We start from the raw sequence: 23721 nt of genomic DNA, 5'->3' as shown, positions 1-23721 counted from the left end.
ATATATATATATATATATATATATATATATATATTGTTTTTAGGAAAATGTAAGCGGTGTAAGTCCTCTTTACACCAAGAACGATAACTATAAAAATAACTGTAACACTAATTATTAGTGTCCACACCAAAGCACGATAATGTTCCATTTTCATAAGCGTGCGCTGCAATGATGTCGTCTGCAACTTTAAATGCTTGAACTCTTTAAAGTTGGTGGATTTTGATTGGCTGTCAATGTTTTTATCATTCATCAGCTATAACATGTTATAACTGTTGTATGGACTTTCTTATTCCCATAGAATTAGAATGATTATTAAAACTTTATAGTTATTTTCCCTGGTGTGAATGGGCCTTTAGTCTGTTCAAAACTCACTGAAACAATGCTAGGATGTTCTGGCAGGCTGCCAGGGTGTTGCTAATTGGTTGTGAGTGGCCCAAGTCAACAAAAATCGACCCTCAAGTCTTCTATGATGTTCTGATATCTAAACAGGTTCCATCCTTCCACCCCCACCCCCATTTTATCTTCTAAAAGGCAAAAAAGTAATAGTATACACTCAACAAGCCATACAATTTAAGGTATCATTCATATCCATGCGAATGTACCAAAGTTTAATACTTAGGGATATGGGTTGTTCAAATCACAAACCATAAGTATAAGGAAAATAACCATCATTCCATATGGATATTAAACCTTCAACCTTTCTGTCACAAGTCCATGTTCTTAACCACTTTTCCACACCAACCAACAAGAAACCACCAACATCCATTCAAACAAGCAAGAACGTATCAAACCAAACTTTTATTTTTCTATTGCTGGTTATACAGTGATGTGCACTGATCTGTGAATAATGCGCTCTGCGTAAAACTAAAAAAAACCCAAAACAAACAAACAAACAAACAAACAAACAAACAAAAAAAAACAGACACTCGTGAAGGATTCAAGCTTTGTTAGATCTTCTGTAGCTTAGTGAGTCTGGCACAGGGACAATCCCATTTATTTCATAGTCACCGCCATTTCCTGTCTGATCATTTTACAAATAATGGCAGCAAATGACCCTGTGGCCTGACGCCACTGCCAGCCATCTATGTTTATTGTCACTCTTTGCCTGACAGCATAATTATGGTACTCATCATTCATGCTAGCAAAAGGAACAACTCCGATTGCTAAAAATAGGTTCTGTTTCTCTGCATTAGTTTTACACATATCACAAAGTACAAAGGACGTGAAAGCCCTTTAATACCACGCTATAGGACCATCAGAGCTGGAGCTGTCAATCTTGGAGAGATCTCACCTGCATCGGTGTTCTAAAATTTCTTAGATGAGGGTCTGAGGCAGGACACATGACACTTTTGATCGGTATCCATGACAACAACTATGCCAGTACGCATGGATGGACTCGCTGTAATTTGTAGCAGCACCACTGCAGTTTGCTATCCAAACACAGGACCAGCAATCAGGGCTAACTAGGCCGCAATTACACCAGGAGTGCTTCCAATCAACCAGACTCGGCCCCCCTGCCAGCGCTGCCAAGAACACAAGTTTATGACTCCAAACTGTTTTCTCTCACATTCAAACGCTACTTATAAACAACAGCAAAGTCATGAATAAGTATAAATTGTAGTTACTGCTAAGTTGGCTTTAAGTCAAACAACAGCGGTTTCACCCAGTCAGTTAAAAGGTAGGGAGAAAGAACAGAAATGTTCCCCATGAAAACCCTGGGAACTTTGGAAAGTTTGACCTTTAATACAAAATTAATAAAATACATTATTACTCTGTGCTCTGCAATATTTTTTGATTGGTCAATCGCAGCTAAACTGCATTATCGACTGTTGATTCTCTACACACAGCTGTGCTAGTGTGCGGTGTCTCTTTTTTCTTACATAATAAAATAATCTATATAGCATTTCAAATATTTCATGTAATTTCTGAGGTCCTGATCACCTATCATTCCCAACCCATAAGACTGCTATTCATCTTTGAAACATAAATAAAGACATTTTAAAGAAACGTGAGAGTTCTGTCCCTCCATTGAAAGTCCATCCACCTAAAAATTTGACACTTCAAAAAGTTCATAAAAGCATTGTAAAAGTAATCCATATGCTTTGAGCATTTTGAACCAAGTCTTCTGAAGAGTTACAATCGATGAACTGGTTTAATTTAGGCTGTTACTGCCATATAAACACCACACATACAGCTGCAAACAGAAGCTCAAATATACTTTCTTGACACATGAGAACCAATGAGGTTTGTTCTCACGTATCACGCAAGCATGTTTGAGCTTTTGCAAGAACCAGTGAGATTTGTTCTTAGAACATGAACGAAAGTCTTTTGGTTTAGAAACGACATGAGAGTGAGTAATTGATGATAGAATTTTCATAAGTAGGTGAATTATTTCTTTAAATCAAAAGATGTCCTACCATCCCATGGTAACTTACAGTATGCAAAAGTTAGGACTGGAAATTCAAATGTTTGTGACAAAACCTTTTTAAAAACCAGCAATTCTCAACAATCAGGGAATGTATCATATAAAAAGCTCCACAGTAAAAAAAAATTAAAAGCTTTAAAAACAGATCCTGCGTCATCTTGCGATTTTGAGGGTAAAGAAATGTTTTACCAATTTCTTTAATGATCAGACTTTCATTGGAGTCTCAATGGAGTCTCAAAGCAGCCAGGCAATTAACTTAAGAACATGTGGCCCAGTAGTAGCTTCCCCTTTTCACAGATCAGTTAAAGTTTTATAACCACTGCCTATCTGGTGCTGTTTGCAAGAATCAAAAGTGTTTTCAAACCATTAAAACTTTTTTCCTCTTCTCATTTTTGGCATATGACCTGAGTAAATTTTCAACAACCATAGAAAGGGTTGGAAAATCTATTAAATACGCCAGTTAAAAAGACTGTAGTGTACGAACAGATAGCTACAAGAGTGATTTAAATGACATTTAAAGGACTTAATTGTGATGAACAAAACATCAGAACCATCAGAATGCAACACAATTTTCACAAGCATATATCTAAACGTGTTGCTTACGAATCCAAAAGGGGAGTTTTCAGACAGATCATTTGCTTTGTTTCAAAACAGGGACTTAAATTGTTACAATGCTGCAGTTTCTTCTTGGTTTGGTTCGCTTTCACAAGGAAACATTTCAAAGCATGCCAAAATGTGTTTATACAAATCACATGTGAGTAAAACTGTCCTCTCATTGGTCAGAGTAAACCTGTTTATGTTCCTCATAGCATCATCAAGATGGATTGACAAGTTAGCTGCTGCAACACATTACCCATTATGAATTATGATACGTTTGTTGGTCCGTTTGGTCAGATCGCCTTCTCACCACAGAATGCGTTTTCAATTGGACCGAGACCACCTTGTCCAGGCGATTTCGGATTGATCGTTTTGGTGCGGATCCGAATGTTATTGCCATTCATTATGCCGAAACAATCCAAACTAAGGGTATATTTACACAACAACGATGTACTAAAAACTGAAAAGTTTTCCCTTTGTTTTTTGCATGCAGACGAGAAAGTTGTCAAAATGATCCTTGTTCACACGGATCCGCAAAAACGACTAAAAACGATGTATTATGCTACCAGGCCAGTAGTTGATGTCACTGTAAAGAAACACTATGTGCCTATAGATTGAGTGTAGCCGGTCCTACTCGACCAGCTCAGAGCGGGATTCGAACCGTTGTCTCTGGCATGGGAGGTGGGCACGCTAACAAGGACGCTAAAGAACGCAGTCTCTAGTGTCAGTCACATGCACAGCTCTTACTAGCTTGCTTATGTTACACTCACCCCTCTAAACCTCACTCCCATCCGGGTCACAGCTCCAAATGTAACTGGTCCTACTCGACCCGCTCCCAGCGGGATTCGAACCGGCGTCTCTGGCATGGGATGCGGGCACGCTAACAAGGACGCTAAAGACCGTAGTCTCTAACTACAGTCTCTAAAGTGAGGTTTACACATATAGCTCTTACTAGCTTGCTTTCGTTACAAGAGCACGTAACACGCATGTTTTCAGGCCCCCAAAATGCCACTGTCATGTAAATAAACAGGCAAAACACAAAAGTTTTCAGTTTTTAGTTGAAAACGGTGTCGTGTAAACTGCCCCTAAGGGAGAAAACACACCTGGTACCAAAACAAATGCTCCAAACGAGCCAGGTGTGAAAACTTAATCTCAGATGGCACCCCCATGGACCGCCCAAAATCCATTCACAGACTTGTTGATACATATTTTCTGTTCAGATGTGATCGGCTGCCCTTATGTAACTTCCAGGTTGGTTGGTTTCCATGTCAGTCAGATGGTCTCTTCCCATCTACGTGAGCAGTTCTTGGACAGAATAAGCTGCAATGTGAACCAGATTCCACGCCACAAGTCAAAAATCTATAAAACTACCAGAAAAGTGGACTGAATAAAGAAGCATTATAAACGGAGCCTCTGATGTTCTCTGGATAGGGATCTCTGTTGGATACTGATGTTCAAAATGTCTCCCGGAAGTGAAGTGCCTTCTTCTGTCTGTGTTTGCTCTCGCTCTCATACTGAACTGTTTATCCTGATTACATCAGGCCGTCATCATTAATTCGCACCTTGGGGGTCCTTCTCTCCTCTGAGCTACGGCCACAATGAAACGCTTGTTCTGCTTTGTTATTCCACTGGAAACTACTGTGCAGCCGGGCCGTAGACATGAAGGCATCAGATTTATTTGATAAATTGTAAAAGCGTCACTTAGGCAGGAGAACAGGGGCCTTTATTATTGCAAGCTGCTACAGAGTCGAGGGGAGACACTGCTATGCTCTGTGTTCTTCTTCCTGAAGAGCTGATCTGTACTAGTCCAGCGATCTCAGGCCTTTGACCTACATACATTTTCACTGTCATTTTAATACACTGAAGTGAATCTGTGCTAGAGCTGCTCAACTAGAGTCTCATCATGACATCTTCTAACAATTCATTCGTTAATTTAGCTTCAATCTTTATGCCAAATTATTAAGGCCAAAATGCCAAAAAGTTAGTGGTGTTTACTAAAGCAACTATCACTATTAATATTTTTTGTGCATAAGGTTAGAGATTAAAAAAAACGATGTTAAATATGAAGCTTTGGTACGCATCTTGTATTGCATCACTTGTACTAAAACCATAATCACAATATGGCTTGGTGCAATTAAGCCATAAAATTGCAAACGTTGTGATTAGAATAGATATATGCACTGAATATTTCAGAGTGAAGTGCAGCACTGTTTTCTTTTACATGTGAGCAGCTTATGATTCTGTGTTTTCAGTGTCTCAGAGCGGCTCTGTTCACAGCTATTATTGCTGCTGCATATAAACTCATCTCTACATCTGCTCTGAGTTTGGGTCACTTATAACATTCATTTGGGAACACAATACACGGCAACCATCCTCCCAAACTCTAATTCGAAGCGCTTATAATACGGATGTTGTCAACAAAAGAGAAGCTCTAAGTAGGGTCCTATGATTTCTGCGATGTGGAAAATGCCAACAGAATCACAAAATTTTGCAGCCCTTTAAACAAACACAGCAAACCTGGAAATTTCGCAAAAAAAAAAAAAAAAAATCACAATTTGATTTTTCTTTAAATTGTGCAGCCCTACTTGAAATGGTTCACAAAAATGCTGTTTTCAGTTTTGCAGGGGGAAACTACAAACTGTTTGTTTGTTTGTTTGTTTGTATATATATATATATATATATATATACACGCACACACACACACTTCAGATGCTAAACGCCACCTCCATCAAAAATAAGATAATGATATTGAGCGAACGCTCTCCACGCGTTATACGTTCATCAAATACTTTTGCTTCAAATCTGCTAAATCTCAGCGTCAGCCCATTCAGAAATACCGGTTCGTTGGCAGAAACCGCTAAACGCCACTTCCCTTTGTCAGCAAAAGCCTCTAAGTCCACAGAAAAACCAGTCGAAAGATGCAAATCGAATCATATGATTTCAAGATGAATGACAGTGTGCGTATGAGTCAGCTTTCAATTGCCGTTTTTATCATGTTTTGTCCATCGTTACAGTGGCAATGACAGGATTTCTCGAATAACAAGTAAACACAACGGTGTTCCTTTTGCTGCTGTAAAACTGATGTTTTACTATGTTTTGTTGTCCAAAGAGGCGGACTTAGAGGTTTTTGCATAAAAACAAACATGTGGACTTAGCTGGTTTTGCAGCAAAAGACAGTCAGATTTCTTAAATACCAATGAATTGACTAAAGTGACATTTTTGAAAATAAAGCATTTCAACAACTAACAAACTTTTCATTGCCATTAAAGTGAAATTACTGAACATAGGAGCCTAGTAAAAAATGCTCAGAAAAGATGTCAGATGGACTTTTTGCAATGGAACTCTTCATATATATGAGTGCCGCAGGCCAGTTAATGATTTAGTTGGAATCGCTTAATATAAAGCACATCTCATGTTTAAGACAACTTGGATTGTGCATGTATCCGGCAGCAGCTCACTCGTGTCCTTTGTTATTTTTCAAATGCGTTTGCAACATCAAATTACATCAATATAAATGATATTGCCCCACCCTAGGAAGGAAACTTTTGAAATTTCATTTCTTTCACACACAGAAAAGTAACATGTGCAGTTGTTAAAACAACACTGTATTCGTTCCGTACACATGTGAACTGATGTACCAAAAAACAAATACATGTACCGTTACACTCCTTGCTAGCAGCACTCAGCACTCACATTTTCTTCAGAAAATGTAAAAATCTATTTATATGGACTTGCATGTGTTTCTCTTTAGAGATGTCAAGAAGAGAGACTTGAATGAAAAAAAAAAAAAAATACTTTATGGAGATAAATATAAAACAAGCACATATTGTGATATTCCAAATAAGGAAAAAGCTTCAAGTTTTCAGACACTGAAAAAAAAAGGTCCTGGCCAGTTCAAAAAGTTTTGTCATCATCAGAATCACAAAGAAGCCTCGTGTTCCTCTTGAATCAAAACTTGATGATTTTCTCTTCTCTGAGTTTCTATACTTAAAAAATTTGCTTTCCAGAAACATGCTCTGTTTCCCCTCGTAAAAGCAGCAGGGAACATTTCCAAGTAACACTTAAAGTAGCACTATTGTTTCTCCAAAAGGTCGGTGTCATGGGGAAGATTACAACAGATTCCTCATATTATATTATTATTATATATTACTCTGGTATGTAAGCCTACTAAAGCACATTTACATGTTCCTTTATTCAATACTCACACCTCAAGCAGTCTCACTCACTAACAGTGTCAGCATGTATATATACTCTGCAGGTCAGAGCAAACTCAATATATGTGTGCGGTCCGGCCAACATCTGAAGAGAGTGCTGAAGTAAGTGACCTCAACCACCTCGACTGTTTGAACAGTCAATACACAATGATCTGTGCCGAGCTGCCGGACGCAATGGCACACTTCACCAGCTTCATCTCAACTGAATATGTGAGCCATGAGCTCAATGAATTACACTAGGTCATTTTTTTTTTTTTTTTTTTTTTTGCAGCAGCATATATCAAGAGTGTTCACAAATTACTACTGCCTCTGAGAGCAGAAAAAATGCTTCACTAATTATGCACAAATATTTGCCCAATAAACATACTTTTTTATTTTTATTTTTAAATGTATTATTATTATTTTTTTTTTTGTAATATAGCACTATTATATTATATATTATTATATTAGTATAGCATGGTACCTGTTGTCTTTATAAAACAGTTGCTACATAACAAAATATTAACGACACAGATTTCCATTAAAACAATATTTCATTAAGCATTTTATTAGGACACTAAATGCCATTATTCCACCAAAATATAAAGCCCTATTTTTGCACCCAAGCTGTCACCCTAATTATGCCAATGTCAGTAATTAAGAAAAGAAGAAGCTGATATTGGCAAATGCAGATATGGTCTCTGATAGATTTGAGTGGTTTTGACAATAATTTTTACACTTGCAAAGCAGAGTTTAAAGTTAAAAAAAAAAAAAGGAAACCACTTTGCTGTAAAACCAGAGTTATAAACCAAAACAATGGGGTGGTACAATGATATTCACCATGCTACAAAGCACAAAGATTTCGTACACCTTCAGCATTTAATTGATGCACATAATTAGAAGGCTTAAATCCCCACACCTGGTTTTACAAAGCCTAATCAGTTACCAAAATCATATTAGGGCCTGCGGGACTCTGGCTCTGTGTGTGTGTCTGTGTGTGTGTGTCGTTCCTGTCAGCCTCTCCTGATTGCCATTCTAGTCTGCCTTGCTCCCCGGGGAGCAGCGCGAGGCCTTGAGCAGACATTTATTAACACGACAGATTAATAGCACCAGGGAAAAGACATTTTCACAAACATGATAAATATTAATAATAATCAATACTAACTTACATTTGCCAAATTGAGTTGCAAACATCACCCATGGGGGGCAAGAAAGAGGCAAATAGAGAGAGAGAGGAGGCAGACGGGGACGTGGATACAGGAAAAGGCTAAGGTTTGCTAATAAGTGCCAGAAGGTCTCAGGCGTCTGGATAATGACACAACAGCATATGCTCCATCTACTCCAGAAACACTGCTGCTCATTCTCTTGCTACTCTATATTATGGACATTACGCAAGACCAAAGCCATGATAAGCATTAATTTTAAACTCATGAAAGCAATAAATAATCAAATGTTTCATTTTAAACACTATGCCACCTTGCAATTTTATTTCAGTGGGGAGACTGCACTAAACACACTCCTGTAAGCAAAACAAGATTTGCAAAGCAATGACAACTCAAAAATCAGTTTTTTTGAAAATTAAAGCCATGATCAGAGAGATATCTGAAGATACATTTTAATTAAATTATCTATGAAATGTAGATGAATGTACAGATTTTACCATCATCATCATCATAACACAACGTTGTATGCAGAGCACCAGCATGTACATGGGAGTATTAAAAAAAATGTGACCACACACACCACTATATATATTCAAAAGTTAGGAGTCTTTATGTAGTTATAGGAGTTATATATAAAGAAATGAATACTGATCAATATTAACAATAAAGACTTTTACATCTTTACAAAAAAAAAAAAAAAAAACTATTTCTAAAACAAGCTGTTCTTTTCAGCTATCTATTAATCCAAGAATCCTGAAAAAAGCAGCATATTAAAATGAAAGATTGTGAGACAATGAAATCTTGCGTACGGTTGTCATCACAGCAAGGAATTATATTTAATATAATTTAAGAGGCTATATGTAGAATTCAGAAACCCTTGTTATTAGTGACACCGGTGGCTGTTAAGTGAACTGCAGCCAGCAGCTTATTGCCTGTAACATACAAGAGACTGAACGTGACTCAATGCCCCGATATACTTTTTCGTTCTTTCGCTTAGAAGTAAAAAGAAGTTGGAAATACCTTTGCAGCGATCTATTTTAATGAACATCCCAACAATGCTGCCAAGAGTGACGTTTAGATGAATATGTAAGTATGTGCTACACGCTTTGACAGCGGTGAGAAAGCAGGAGTTAGCAGGAGCAATTCACTGGCATCGTGTCGACAGATAAGGTAAGGTTAATTAAAATTACACGGTTATGATAGTATGATTATAAAGTATATGAGAGTTTACACTATAGCTCTGGCTATGTGATACTATAGTTTGAATCAATCCCTTTTCCCTTTTCTTTTGACACATTGACATTACAGTACAGAATGGCTCTTTCAGCATTATCCTGAATATTGTATAAGCATTCATTTCATGTGTCACTGAACAGAATGGATTTTCCCAACAAAAATGTCCCAAATCCTTCACATAAAAATCAGTCTACAGGCTTTCATAGACAAACTAGTAAGGTCTAATGTTTTTAAGTTCCATTACAAGCTGTTCACACATTGGCAATAAAAAAGCGACTAATACATGAAAATTCTTACATATAGTCTTTTTGAAAAAAAGGAAATTATTATAAATTATAATAATATTCACAATATTACTGTTTTACTGTATTTTGTTCAAATAACCTTAGTGTAATGTTGTCAAAAGTACCAACCGCAATACCAAGTCGGTAGTGAAATTTTAAAAATGTGACGCTTTGATCGCTGTTGAGTGGATTCGTAAACACCTCTGATTGGCCTTTGTGTTCACGCGCTCATCAGATATGTGATTGTCTACAATGATCAACGCTTCAAAAACATGTTGTAAATAGTCATCAATGACGCTCTTCACCAAGTGCTTACACAAATACACGGTTTCAAAACGCTTTCAAATTCAAACACTTCTGTGTGCTTTCAAACACTCCTGTGCGCTGATCATTGTACAAATAAACATTGTACAAATAAACCATTAGTGTGTTTTCAACATTATCAACAAAAAAAAACAACAAAAAAAAAAGTTTATTCATTGATTTTTTTATTATTTTTTTTTATATTAGCAGGTGCGTGATTGTTTTCGCCTTTGAGCACAAGCTCACAAACTCAGATCAGAGCCATCTTACGGGGCATCATGAACCCGAAGAACATACATTGTATATCAATTTCCGTTTCTATCCTGCCAAGAAGTCTCAGTTTTGGGTGTATTATACAGCCTCATTTAGTTACCCAGTGGGAATAACAGAGAAGAGAGAAAGAGAGAAATGCATTAATTTTTATTAACAGGAAAAGCCATTGGTTCGGTTTGCGACGGTATCTGAGTTGGGGGAAATGATTTTCACCTCTGGCTCGGAGAGCACTCCCCACCTATACATCACCCGATTACTCCTGGACTGGCCCCGGTCTTAGTCATTAGCCAGTGAATTAACGACAATCCAGCATGCTATTAATCACACTGACAAAAGTGTTAGCATGCCACTGACCTGCTGGCGCACAGGGGACGTGAGCAAAAGAGGGAAATTTCAGAGAGAGAGAGAGAGAGAGAGAGAGAGAGAGAGAGAGAGAGAGGGAGGTGAAGTGGGGTGGTGGTTGAGGGGGTTGTTACTTACAAAGATACAGTACAAGAAACTGGCAAACAGCAGGGAGGAAAAAGCCAGAGTGGGTACAAAGAGTACAGAATGAACACTGGAGCTATGAGCCACCACTCAAATTTGATAGGTTTTTTTTTCCTTTTTTGTCATTCCCCATCAAAAACATACTGGATAAAATATCTCACAATTTTTAAAAATGAAAATCATCCTAATTTTCCTGGAAATGCTGTTTAACTGGACTAATCTATATATATCTATATATATCTATATCTATATATATATATATATATATATATATATATATATATATATATATATATATATATATATATATATATATACATACATGCATACATACATACACATACCTACACAAAAAGTCAGTTGCTTAATGATATTATCCTACAAGAGTTGGGAGAGTTGAGAGTTGTAGCCATGAATCACAAATTTTTTCCCACAACATATTAATTGGTGCCCACCATTTATTAATTCATTCCCTTGTTTTAGTTCAACTGTAGCCAAATCTTTCTAATTTGTTTCCTCGTTTTAGGTAAATCACAACATTGTTGTACTAATTTGCTCCCTCATTTTAACATAGTTAAATTTAAAAAAATAACTAAAACAAGGGAGCAAATTAGTACAACATGACCACGATTTACTAAAATTAGGAAAATAAATTAAGTCTTAGGAATAAATAGTAGCTCTATATTTTATATCTTGTTAAATAAAAAATCTGTGTAATATTATCAAAATTTCAAATGATGTGTAAAAACATAAAAATTAACTTGACACTCTTATGTAAAATAACTCTCTTACTGTACAACTTTAGCTTTTAATTTCTGTACCATTTTATTGAACTTTCTTAAATTACAGCACAAGCATATTTATTTCTTAAAAGTTAGAGTTGAAAAGGTACTGCAGAACAGGAATGAGCCATCTTGCAAAAGATTACTCAGCTTATGAAGAGAGGAACTTTTGCAATGGCAGCAGAGATATTAACTGTTAACATTAATAGTTTAGTATCAGACTAGATCAGAACACATACTGCCATAATGTTACAGAACGCCTGCCCTTCTCCACTGGTCTTTTCATGTGTGTGGACTCGGGCGAGCGGGTCAAGTGAATTAGCCGGGGTCGTTCAATAAGCCAGCCACAGCACTGGGCCGTCTAATCACACTGTTCTGCCTCATTGACCCGCCAGGAAAGAGCTAAAGGAGCCCAGACTGAGGACTCAATACAGAAGCTGGAAGGAGCGCAACAACACCAGAACTATACTAATTGTACTGTTGTTGCAGCAGTCAGTGCACTGCAGCACACACATTTTCTGCATGGAATGACCGGATAACCTACTTTGGTCAAAATGTGGAGTATACAACAGATCACGCATAGAATACTGTATCCCACAATGCAATGCACTCACATGAGCTAGATGAATTAACTGGAAGTAATATCACACTCAATTTTACATCTCTTTCTTTGCTGTTAGGGTATGTTGGGAATGGAATACTACCATACTGCTTACAGCACAGTATATACTGTAGTGCACTATTTAAAAAATAGCATGTCAAATAGCAGTATTGTAAAAGGAGTCATTTGTTTACACAATCGGATTAAAAATGCAAATCAACCATTTTTTTTTAAACCATGATTACTGGAAACAATGATCCCTTGTGAAAGTGTGCACTTGTAGTGTACTTCAAATCTTAAAAGTATATTTAAAAAAAAAATATATATATATATATATATATTATCTGTTTTTGCAGATAATATAACATTAATAAAGTAAAAGGTCACCTAAGTGCATTATAAAGAGTAAACTCATCACTAACTACATTTTTAAAAAGTTAACTTTGTTATAATGTTCAATTCAAATCATTACTCTAAAGTCCATTTTAAAAAATTGTTTTAATAATCTTTTGTTGTGCTTTAAAGTAGTATACTTATTTTGATGTGTTGACTAACATACTAAAGCACATCTAAAGTACTTGATTATAATTTAAACTGTAGTGTGTTATTTGATATTATATATAAAGTTAATATATTTTAAACTAAATTGCACTATAAAACTATACGAAATTGTAACTTCATCATTACAATGCATAATTACCAACATGACATACAAGTTTCAACAGAAATGCCATTAAAGTATTTTAGTTTACAATAAATGCTTGTCAGTATACTCTGAAGTACACTTAAACCATATTTCAAAGACAAGAGAAGTAATAGTGAAATCACATATAAAGATGTACTTAAGTCCTACATAAGTGGGTCAAAACTAATTGTATTTAATTAAATGTAAACTATAATACATTTTCATGTAATTGTGAATAACACACAATAAGTATCCGAAAACTTTAAATTCAGTTTGCACTTACAGGTAAGTATATTTTTTTACAGTATTATTTCCGTAATAAATATACTCCATTTACAAGTATGCTACTTTTTCACAAGGGACCTCATAATGTAGCATATGAAATATTTATCAGTGCATGTTGCACTGATAAATAGTATACAGTGTACACTGCACAGTAACCTACAAAGTGAGCAGTATGTTCATACTCCAGGCGGAACATAGCCACATTCTTACCTATCGTGACAATCATAAATCACTACCTCAGCTGAGAATGACATTTATACAGAAATGACCATTACATGGAAAAGCGACTATAAGAAATGTCACACAGGAGGAGATACACCCTCCATTCTCTCCGATGAGAGATAAGAAACAGGCTTTCTTCATTAAACTGCCCATATGTCTGATAAATGATACAGGAACTGTTACAGAGACCCAGCGGAGCTTCAATCAAATCACTATGTGAAAGGAAAACTCATGTAAAACCTAAAATCTTGCACAGTTTGTTCATATCTTTTCCAATGCCAGTATGATAGGGCTATGATGTTGATTTAGAAATTAATTAAATGTGCATTATAGAATTGATATAGATATAAATAGAAATGTTATAGTAATTTCATAATGTAGAAACTAGTGATAACTAGAGAGAAAAAAAAAACAGGTACAGATTTTTTTTTTTTTTTTTTACTTTGGTACTTCTAACCTGTGATCTGAATTTTCTTGGAGCAAAAAAAAAAAGACCACTAAATGAATAAAACGTCAGGTTTGATTAGACCTTTTAAAAAAGTGCATTTATTTGGTTCTGTTGCGAGCAGGGGTCAATCTACTTATGTTCAAGCCCACTTAAACATAAGCCAGGGAAACTTCTCTGAATGTCAGAACTCACTAACGTAAATATGATCCTCTATTGCTGATGAAGGCCTACATGGTCAGTCCGGTCATTTAGTCCTCTTCGAGAGTGATGAAACATACAACACATCACATCAGAGGTGAAGTGAGAGAGATTTGAACCTAATTTGCTCAAGCGTTTTTATCCTTGTAATGAAAGCTTCACTGGAGAAATGCAGCAGTTGAAAGAAATAATATCTCTTAAAGTGATTGCAGTGGATAGTTTTGAACAGCAGGAATTTAAACAAAATTCCACAAAGCACAGGGCAATTTTGTCTGAGGAGGCAAGCGAGGAAGTGACTCCTCAAAAACCTTCTGGATGAGAAAATAATTGGCAGTGCAGAAATAACAATAAATAAATAATAATAAAACACTATGATAAAATCCCTTAATGTGATTGGTCAGTGGTGGCATCACTGATAACATCACTGTTTTGAGCTGCGTCATAGCTCAACTGAACTCGTTCCATAATTGCTGAACTTTTCTTGAACCAAACAATCAACACTGAACTGACTTCAGCTGAATAATGACACTATTGTCTTTTTTTACAGCTGCGTTACAGCAGAATTGAACTCTTTTTGCATCATTGATCATTATTTTCCTTTTATCACTGTAAAGCTGTGGCTAAATAAGGCTAAACTGGCTAAAGGCTAAAATTTTTTATTACTAAATGATACATTATTCAGTATGGTGGGCTTTGAGTGAGTTTATTAATCGCAATACTGAGAATTCTCTTGTTGAATTAGTGCTCTTATCATTTAGATTGAACCTATTTATTGTGATTAAATATTGTAAAGGAGACTAAAAGTTATATATATATATATATATATATATATATATATATATATATATATATATATATATATATAGTGATTAAGAGCTCAATTAACAAGAATTCCAGCTTCTAAGAAAAGAGTATCTTTACATAACTATGGACAACTGTAAATATAAAGCTGCTTTGAAACAGTCTGTATTGTATAAAGCGCTATATAAATAAAGGTGACTTATTATGAAACACAAATTTCTCTTAAGTAACACTGTCCAAAGGTTTCTGAGAAAGGCAGGGTATGTTTTGCCCTTCTTGAGCTCATTTTGTTCTCACTGAGGTCCTATAGCGTGGCAGGGCGTAAATGTGAGGGAGCGGACGGCAAAACACAGGTAAAAAGTAAAGTAAGTGGAAGCAATGCCTCCACAATGCTGATATTCTACAGATTTGGTGAATCAATGTGATAATGTCAACCTATGATACCAACAGTTCCAAATCAATGGGACAAATTGGTGGATTAGACTAGATAGAAATAAACACCTTAAAAACTCATCCACTCACTTTGTCCTATGAATATGAGTTTTAAATGACTTAATTTTTTTAAATGTTTAAATTATTTTAAATAGTTTTAAATGGCTTAATTAAAATTATTATTAAACATTAAATCAATATTATTATTTTTATTATTATAATTATTATTATTTCTTCACATAATATAAATGGAAATGAACTATGATTAAAAAAAAATCCAGACAGTGGAATTTTCCTAATTTCAGAAGACCATCACACACCACTTGTGAGAATATTACAAATAAAAATTATGCTATCAATACCCTAACAGTATAATTCATTCTCTTACTTTCCTTAACACTCAGCATTTGCTTTTCAGAAGAAGAAAAAAAAACACTAATCAATAAATCTGTCAATCCATTCTCATTTTCACTATTTTTCATGCAGGGCAGAATAACAGGTCTGAAAAGGAAGTCATCATGTTGTGCCGTGGGAAGGAAGCAGGAAAACAGATGTGGCAGTAGAGTAAATGGTAACAAGTGCACTGAAGAACAATGCGGCCGGTTCTCCTGCAGAACAGAGCTGAGAACCTGCTCAGGCGACAATCAGTCATAGCACAATGCTATATACATGCCTGACAAACAATGGGCTTAGCTCTAAGAATTCTGGGAAAGGGGGCCTGACCTCCTTCTCCGATGGGTAGCCAGACCAACGAGGGACCTACACCGTTAACCCGTAGAGACAGCATGGTCCATACCTGATGATCAGTTAAATATCTTGACCTTAATTATTTAATAAAAACGTAATAAACAAATTGCATAAAGGCGAACTACGTAATTTCAAAAGGCACCAGACAGGTTTAGACAAGCTTCAAACACTCCCCCACCCTCAATTGGTAGGCTGAACAGTAGTCCCACCCCAATCTCATGCCATTAATTGAGCCAATGTTATTATGCTCAACCCACTTGACCCGCTCAAAAAAATATACTGCAATTCCATTTGGTGCTGCTAGTGGCATAGAAATCGCACACTGCACCTTCAATGTAATTTGCTATATATATATATATATATATATAATTTGCTTATTACACCTGTGATCTAGAACACCTGATTGTGATTGGTCAGTGGTGGCTTTCTGTGGTCATGGATATTGTTTTGCATAATAAGGCTAAACTGTATTTGGCTGTACAAATGTTCAAAATATATATATATATATATATATATATATATATATATATATATATATATATATATATATATATATATACACACAATTTAAGGCAATGGTTAAATATAAAAAAAAAAAGTTTTAAAAAGAATTAAGAAATCCCTCACAAATTATAAATTACTGAAAAAAAGTGTTAAACTGTGCTTAAATATTGTAAAGGAGGCTTGTGATTAAGAGCTTGTTTAACAAGAATTCCAGCTTCCAAGAAAGGAGTATCTGTAGATAACTACGGACAACTGTAAATATTTCATGTTTAGACTACACTGCATTCTAAATCACAGTAGAACTTCTATTGTATTTTTTAAATCTAATAATACATCATCTCATCTTCATGAACCTCTACATGAATACAGGCCAGAATATACAAATATAAATATAAATAAACATGCTTATACTATATGAGAGACGAGATGACTAATCACAAAATCGATAGCTCTAGTCTAACACAATATAACATACAACACACATTTCTGTATTTTGCTTTGACTTTTCTATGAAATTGTTTTGGCAGTAACAGAAAAGAGCTTATAGATGTTTTTTTTTTTTTTTTATCAAAAGATTGAAAAAATGCAATATTATTTTTTTAATGTTCCGTTTAAAGATATCTCAATAGAAGGCTAACCAAGCAAGCCTCTTTATAATACACTACTATGTCCTAAATATGCCCAAACAACATGTCGGTTGGCATATCGCAAAAATTATGAGGGCTTTAGTGTATGACGCTGTTCAGATCAATTTTGATTTGTATAAATTTCTATGAACTCATTCATACATTTTCATATGATCTGCTTACGCCCCACTGATGGTTAGGGGTGGACCTTCATGCTTATGTTTTTTGTAAAAATTTTGCATTTCCGTACGAATCACATCATACCAAATCACCTTCGCATAAAATAGTCACGTTTTCATTTAGTTACAATCGGTTTGGAAACAATCTCTAAAACTATGCCTTTATTAAACACTATAATTAATCAAAAAGTGCCTTTTATTAATCCAAAGAGAGAAGATGCATGAAGATGGCAAGAGTTAATGTAACATTTTCATATTCCAATGTCACATTTTTTTAAATAATGTTTTGTTTAAAGTTATCTCAATACTACCGAGGTCAGGCCTCATGGTAAGCTAACTAGGACAGCCTCTTCATAATACACTCTACTATGTCCTAAATGCTTAATGATACAATGTGTTTCTTCACTTAATTAACATTCACCAGAGCATGTGACTTCATTAGCAGCAGCGAGCAGGTTTTCGCTCATATAAATAACGCCTCGTACCTGAGACTGCGGTGCACGTGTGGTAATACAGAGGTGGGACGTGGTGAGCAGTTGGAGAATGAAAGGCAATTTTCCTGTTTAAAGCGGCAGCGAATTGCAGCGAATTCCAGATAATTGGCTGGTAATTAGGGGGGTCGTCGGGTCGATTTGGGAACAAATGGCACCCTTTAACGGAGGTGGTCTCCTAGGTAATCTGAGCTGACCCCCCTGCTTTGTCTCTGTTATCTCTGCCTCTGCTCACTGCATGACATCCTAAATAAGGTGTCCCTCTCTAGGGACGAAGCGGCGCAGAGCAACTATTTGTCATGAGTCAGACAGTGGCGCTCAGAGCTCTTTGCCGCTCCCCGCGGTACCTCCGCAAATTTCGTTTCAGCGGTCTGACTAGACATCCCATTGCTGGGGGAAGCACAGGAGGTCAGAGTGGACGCAGGCTGAATAAATATCCCACCGGTCTCCTGGGATTCAGCAGGTAGCTCACTACCGTGCCTCCGAGCCATGCGGAAGACGAGCAAAGAAAGTAACACAAGAGCCAGATGCGCACAGACTCCACAACCTTTACTGCCACAAAGTGCATTCGGCACATACAACCCAGGCCATTAACCGCAGCCAGAGGCATCAACAGCACTGTTCCTGCCTCTAGAGTGCCTCCTCGCTGAGTATGTTCCAGTTTGGAGTCTGTTTTTAACAAAAAAATTGTGACATCATGTGGTAGTTTTTAGCCCACTTGCTAAGTATGGCAGTGAAGTTTAAAATAGAACAGCAAAAGTAACCCGATATTGCTTAAAACAACCAATAATGGTAAACTACAGAGTGCTGTTGTACTGAATATCAGCACAACTGTGATTTTACCATACACAAAACAGCCAGTTATTTTGTCTATTTTTGCTCCGCTTCATACAGCATCTATGTTATTAATACATTATCCTAATGTGTTATTTTAATACATGTTATCTTGAAGAGTTTATAAGATGTGTGTTGCATGTCCTTTTCTTGTGTTGGCCTTCTTGACTGTTTTGTGCAACTGGGAAATGTTGATTTAAATGCAGATTCCTATTTGATATTCTCCTTTTTAACTACTCAGTGTTTTTAGTCTCTTTTTAATAGATTATAGGTTTCAGACAGTCACAGATAACTACTGTCACATGACATGGAGGAAAAACCGAATGGCCTGAGCAAGATACTGTACATGAGAAACACCTTAAAGGATTAGTTCACTTTCAAATGAAAATTAGCCCAAGCTTTACTCACACTCAAGCCATCCTAGGTGTATTTGACTTTCTTTTTTCTGATGAACACGATCTGAGATATTTTAATAAATATCCTGTCGCATCTGAGCTTTATAATGGCAGTGAACGGGACCCACAAGTATGAGCTGAAGAAAGTATCTCCATCCACATCCATCCATCATAAACGTACTCCACACGGCTCTGGGGGGTTAATAAATGCCTTCTGAAGTGAAGCGATGCGTTTGTGTAAAAAAAATATCCATATTTAACAAGTTATGAAGTAAAATATCTAGCTTCCTCCAGACCGCCTACCGTATACAAGTTACGAAGAAAGTGTAAACTGGCGTCGCGTCAGTTATGTTTTTTCCGTAAGTTGAATAGGGAAGGCGTAGGACGTAGTGTAAGCTTTTTTTACACAAACGCATGGCTTTGCTTCAGAAGGCCTTTATTAACCCCCCAGAGCCATGTGGAATATGTTTATGGTGGATGGAGACACTTTCTTCAGCTCATACTTGTGGGTCCCGTTCACTGCCATTATAAAGCTTGGATGCGTCAGGATATTTATTAATAATTCTCCGATTGTGTTCATCAAAAAGAAGAAAGTCATATACACCTAGGATGGCTTGAGGGTGAGTAAAACTTTGGGTCATTTTCATTTGAAAGTGAACTAATCCTTTAATGCACTGTAAAATACTACTGTAAAATTTTGGTCCTCAGCAAATATGCCTTCGAACAAATGTGTGCCAATTCCAAGTGTGGTTTAGTGCATTGCTGTGGTTGAACAATCAGAATCAAGTAATAAAACACAAACCATTTTAGATATATGTTATTATTAGTAGTATAAGTAGTAGACAGAATAAAATAGTGTAGGATTTACTTTCATTCAGAAATTGCTACTAAATTTCACAAATAATTACAAAGAAAAGGCAAGTAACATTTAATTTAATGCAAAATGCCTTTTTAGAAAGATTGAAAGAGTATTTTCTTGTAAAACATACTCCATTAATCTTGGTTTTATTTACAACCTTATTTACTTATTTATTTATTATTAACTTTGAACAGTATAGCCTGAAAACACAAGAGAGAGGCTAACCAGCCTCTGTGTGACCTAGTATTTCCTTAAACAGGAAAAAACAGAATGGCAAAGAATGCAATGCACAACACAAAGGAAAGAAAAAGGGCCCGAGTACAGAGTGGTGTGGTACACCGGGGGTAAATACACAGGAAAGGGAGATTTCAATGACACGTCTCTTGGTCATGTGATTCAGCAAGAGACATTCGGCTGTGGCTTTCTGCTTGTATGAAATGAGCAGGGAGAAGGAGCACATAGCGAAAGGAGAGAGAAAAAGAGAAAGCAAATGAGCATTTGTGCTGGCTGAGAGAGACAGAAATGAGAGAGAGACAGATCAAAGGCTGTGTCCAAATTTGCTACTTCCCTTCAGATAATGTGTGACACAATTAGACGGGCTTGACAATTTCCATTACGCCTGATCAAATATTTATCATGCTTTGGAGATGATGTCGTACCCCTGGCTCTCACCCGTCTCATTTGCATAACAAATGGGAGAGACACTTAACAAATAAGTGAAATAGGGAGTAACGAGAGGGCGGACGAGTGAAAGAGAGAGACCGAGAGAAAGAGAGGGGACATGGAGGTGTCAGAGTTACAGTCAGCCTCTCTCCATTTGATTTGCAAATGGCCAGCCTGTGTCATCAATTCAGGGCGCGGGGTAGAGCTATCACCATGACGAGAGGGCCGAAGGAGAGGACAGCTCCCCGATGCTACCTTACAGCACTATTAATCATCCAGCAGTGGGAGAAACGCAGCCAAATTGGGCTCATCAGTCTCTATATTAAACAGGAATCAAGGTACAAGGACAGGAGGGGAGGGATGTGGAAATGCACTGATAGAACAGCCTCTATTTTATCGCTTTTTTCTGTCCTTGTGTTCATTTTTTTAATATTATAAATTTTTTTTTTTTTTTTTTAGAATTGCACACCCAAAGTTTGGTCTTAGAAGCAATGTGATTAGCAATGTGCTGATTAAGAAAGCACTATATATAAGAGACCATATCTGTCTTAGCCAATATTATTAGTATTATTATTGCACCAGTCACTGTGTTATTTCATTTCATACTATGATATATTGAATTGGATGTCATTTTTATATTTTCTGTTTTCATTTTAGTTTCAGTTAAAGTTTATATAATTCTGTTGTTTGTTTTTTTTTCTTTCTTTCTTTTTTTTCAATTTTTATTAGTTTTTGTTTTTAAAATATTTCTATATAGCTATTTATCAAGTTTTAGTTTTAGTTATTTTAATACTTTAACTTAAGCTAAACTACAGTTTTTTATATATTTTATTTTATTTCAGTTAATGTTTATTTTATTTCAAGTAATGAAAATGTTTTTTTTATGGCTTCAGTTTTAGTTAACGCTAATAACCCTGATCAGTTCATACTGAATATACATTTTTATAATATTTTTATACTGAAAAACATAACATGGAATTGAATGTCCATCTTTTTTTGCATAGGATATTGGAAATTATCTTTCTTAATGTATTGGTTTTGGATATTTAATTGTGGACTTTTATTTATTTTATTTTTTTTATTTTTTGTGAAAATTAGTACAGAAAAAAATACTATATTTTATTACCTACTTTTGTTCTTTTAGTTGTATTTTTCTAATTCATTTTCCAAGGTCTTCAAACCAATGGGATTACAGAACCATGAAATATTAGCAAACATATAGGTATGAGCCAATATTAATGTTTTCTTCTTAAATTATTCAGTTGGTTATAATGCAAATTAGATTGTCTGATATTGGAAATTTAGCTGGATTTATGCAGCAATTTCTAATTTAGATTTACAATATCAGCCATCGTTGCCCACAACATAATAATCATCTGCCAATTAGCAAGAATTTCTACACTGGCGCACCCCCACATATGATATTGTGCAGGTTCAGAGATAATGTTTCTGCGCGTGACATATGAAAGGAAAAGGATGTTGCTGTTTTACTGTTTGAAGTGATGAAGTGTGGCCTGGGGGCAAACTCTGTCTTTTCTGAAGGCTCACCCCAGCTGTAGATATCACAGCTTCCCTGGACCTAACAGAAAATGGGCAGAATGAGTAGTGGAGTGGAGGTTAAAGGTGAGTGGCCGGGCTGTCGGATGGAGAGAGAGGAGGACAGACCTAACAAGACGATGAAGAATGACTAACTCCTCTTAGATTTAACAGGCCCACACGACACAATATGAATGACCCTCCAAAGCAGCCACCAACCGAGATAAACACAGCAAACATGTGGGAGGAACAGAGAGAAACAGAGCAGGAAAACAAATTTCATTTAGTTTCCCTGTTAAATATTGATCTTACTGTCATAGCAGGAAAAATGGAAGATGACCTTGAACTTAAAATCACTATAAATCATTGTACTGAGCAATAATATGTTATGCAGTTGAGATAAAAAGAGACGTATAGAAGACAAACTAAAGCTCTAGATTTGCTGTTTTTATGATGCTAATAAAGAACCTGTGAGCATAATGTAAGGATAATAATCCTTGTTATCTTGTCCGCATAAAACGTCCACTCCTGGTAAACACATCTAAATACATTAAACTCAAAACAGCCAAGAGACATCCACGTCTTGCACAATCTCACAACGCAGCTACAACAAATCATTTCAAAATACCTGACTTACAACTAACTTATCCAAATTAAATTATCCAAAATTAAGCGCTGTAAAAAAAACTTACCAAATGCAGACATGGTCTACGATCGCGTTCAAAAGCTCTTCCAGTTTTCAAAAACTCTGGTTACCAATTAACAGAGAGGCCACAATAGTTGCTGTCACATACACACACAGTCTCAGATAGGGTGTATAAGGATGGTGAAGAGGCTGTCCGCTGGGGTGATGCTGCTAACGTGAAAGAATGTGAAGCAGATAGCAGAGGTGCAGACACTCAACGAGCTGAAGGAAAGGACACTTCAGAGGTCAGGCACAGAGAGGGCCGAGAGTCAAACTAGGAGCCCTCAGACCTGAGTGCCTGTCTATCCATGTAAGATGACTTCAGCTTTATCTTCCTTTGACTGTTGATAGATCCAAAGTTTCAGGATGTTTAGATGTGTCAGACATTTAAATTTAAAAAAAAAGAAAAAAAAGAAAAAGCTTTTCATACACTGGAAAAATTACATTCATTGGGGATACTTAATATATAGGTAGATTCATAAATAGGCTACTTCTGGAATAAATTCACTTAATTTAGATGTTGCCATATGAAGCATATTTTTACATTGCCTGACAAAACTTTTTGTTCAGTGTTTATAGTTGTTTACTAAAAACTGTTAAACTATTAAATCTATTCAAGTTAATAGCTGAACTATGTTTATTCAGATTGATATCTGCCTATACCGATAGTTTGGATTTCTTAGGAAAAAATCTCTCTCAACTAAATGCTGTAAACTAGGCAAGGAACCCTCTCATTTGGTACATTACGATAATATTAGAGGTTAAAATTAACAACAGAACTCAAGCTA

At 36.0% G+C, this 23721-nt stretch overlaps 1 protein-coding gene across 8 annotated transcripts in view; it reads right to left on the bottom strand.

The window, feature by feature from the left end:
• prdm16 (PR domain containing 16) overlaps positions 1–23721 on the bottom strand; it is a 256289-nt gene that overhangs the window by 176971 nt on the left and 55597 nt on the right. Inside the window, exon 1 of one of the 8 annotated variants that reach the window (XM_051904339.1) lies at positions 22941–23639. The exons of the other annotated variants lie outside the window; for them this stretch is intronic. Within the exon in view, the coding sequence (XP_051760299.1) occupies positions 22941–22953 (13 nt within the window). The 5' untranslated portion in view covers positions 22954–23639. Of the gene's footprint in view, positions 1–22940; positions 23640–23721 lie in introns of those variants that run through there. 8 annotated transcript variants of the gene reach the window in all.

The sequence above is a fragment of the Ctenopharyngodon idella genome, chromosome 8 (assembly GCF_019924925.1).
Source record: "Ctenopharyngodon idella isolate HZGC_01 chromosome 8, HZGC01, whole genome shotgun sequence".
NCBI lineage: Eukaryota > Metazoa > Chordata > Actinopteri > Cypriniformes > Xenocyprididae > Ctenopharyngodon > Ctenopharyngodon idella.
This window is presented reverse-complemented; position numbering and strand designations above follow the sequence as displayed.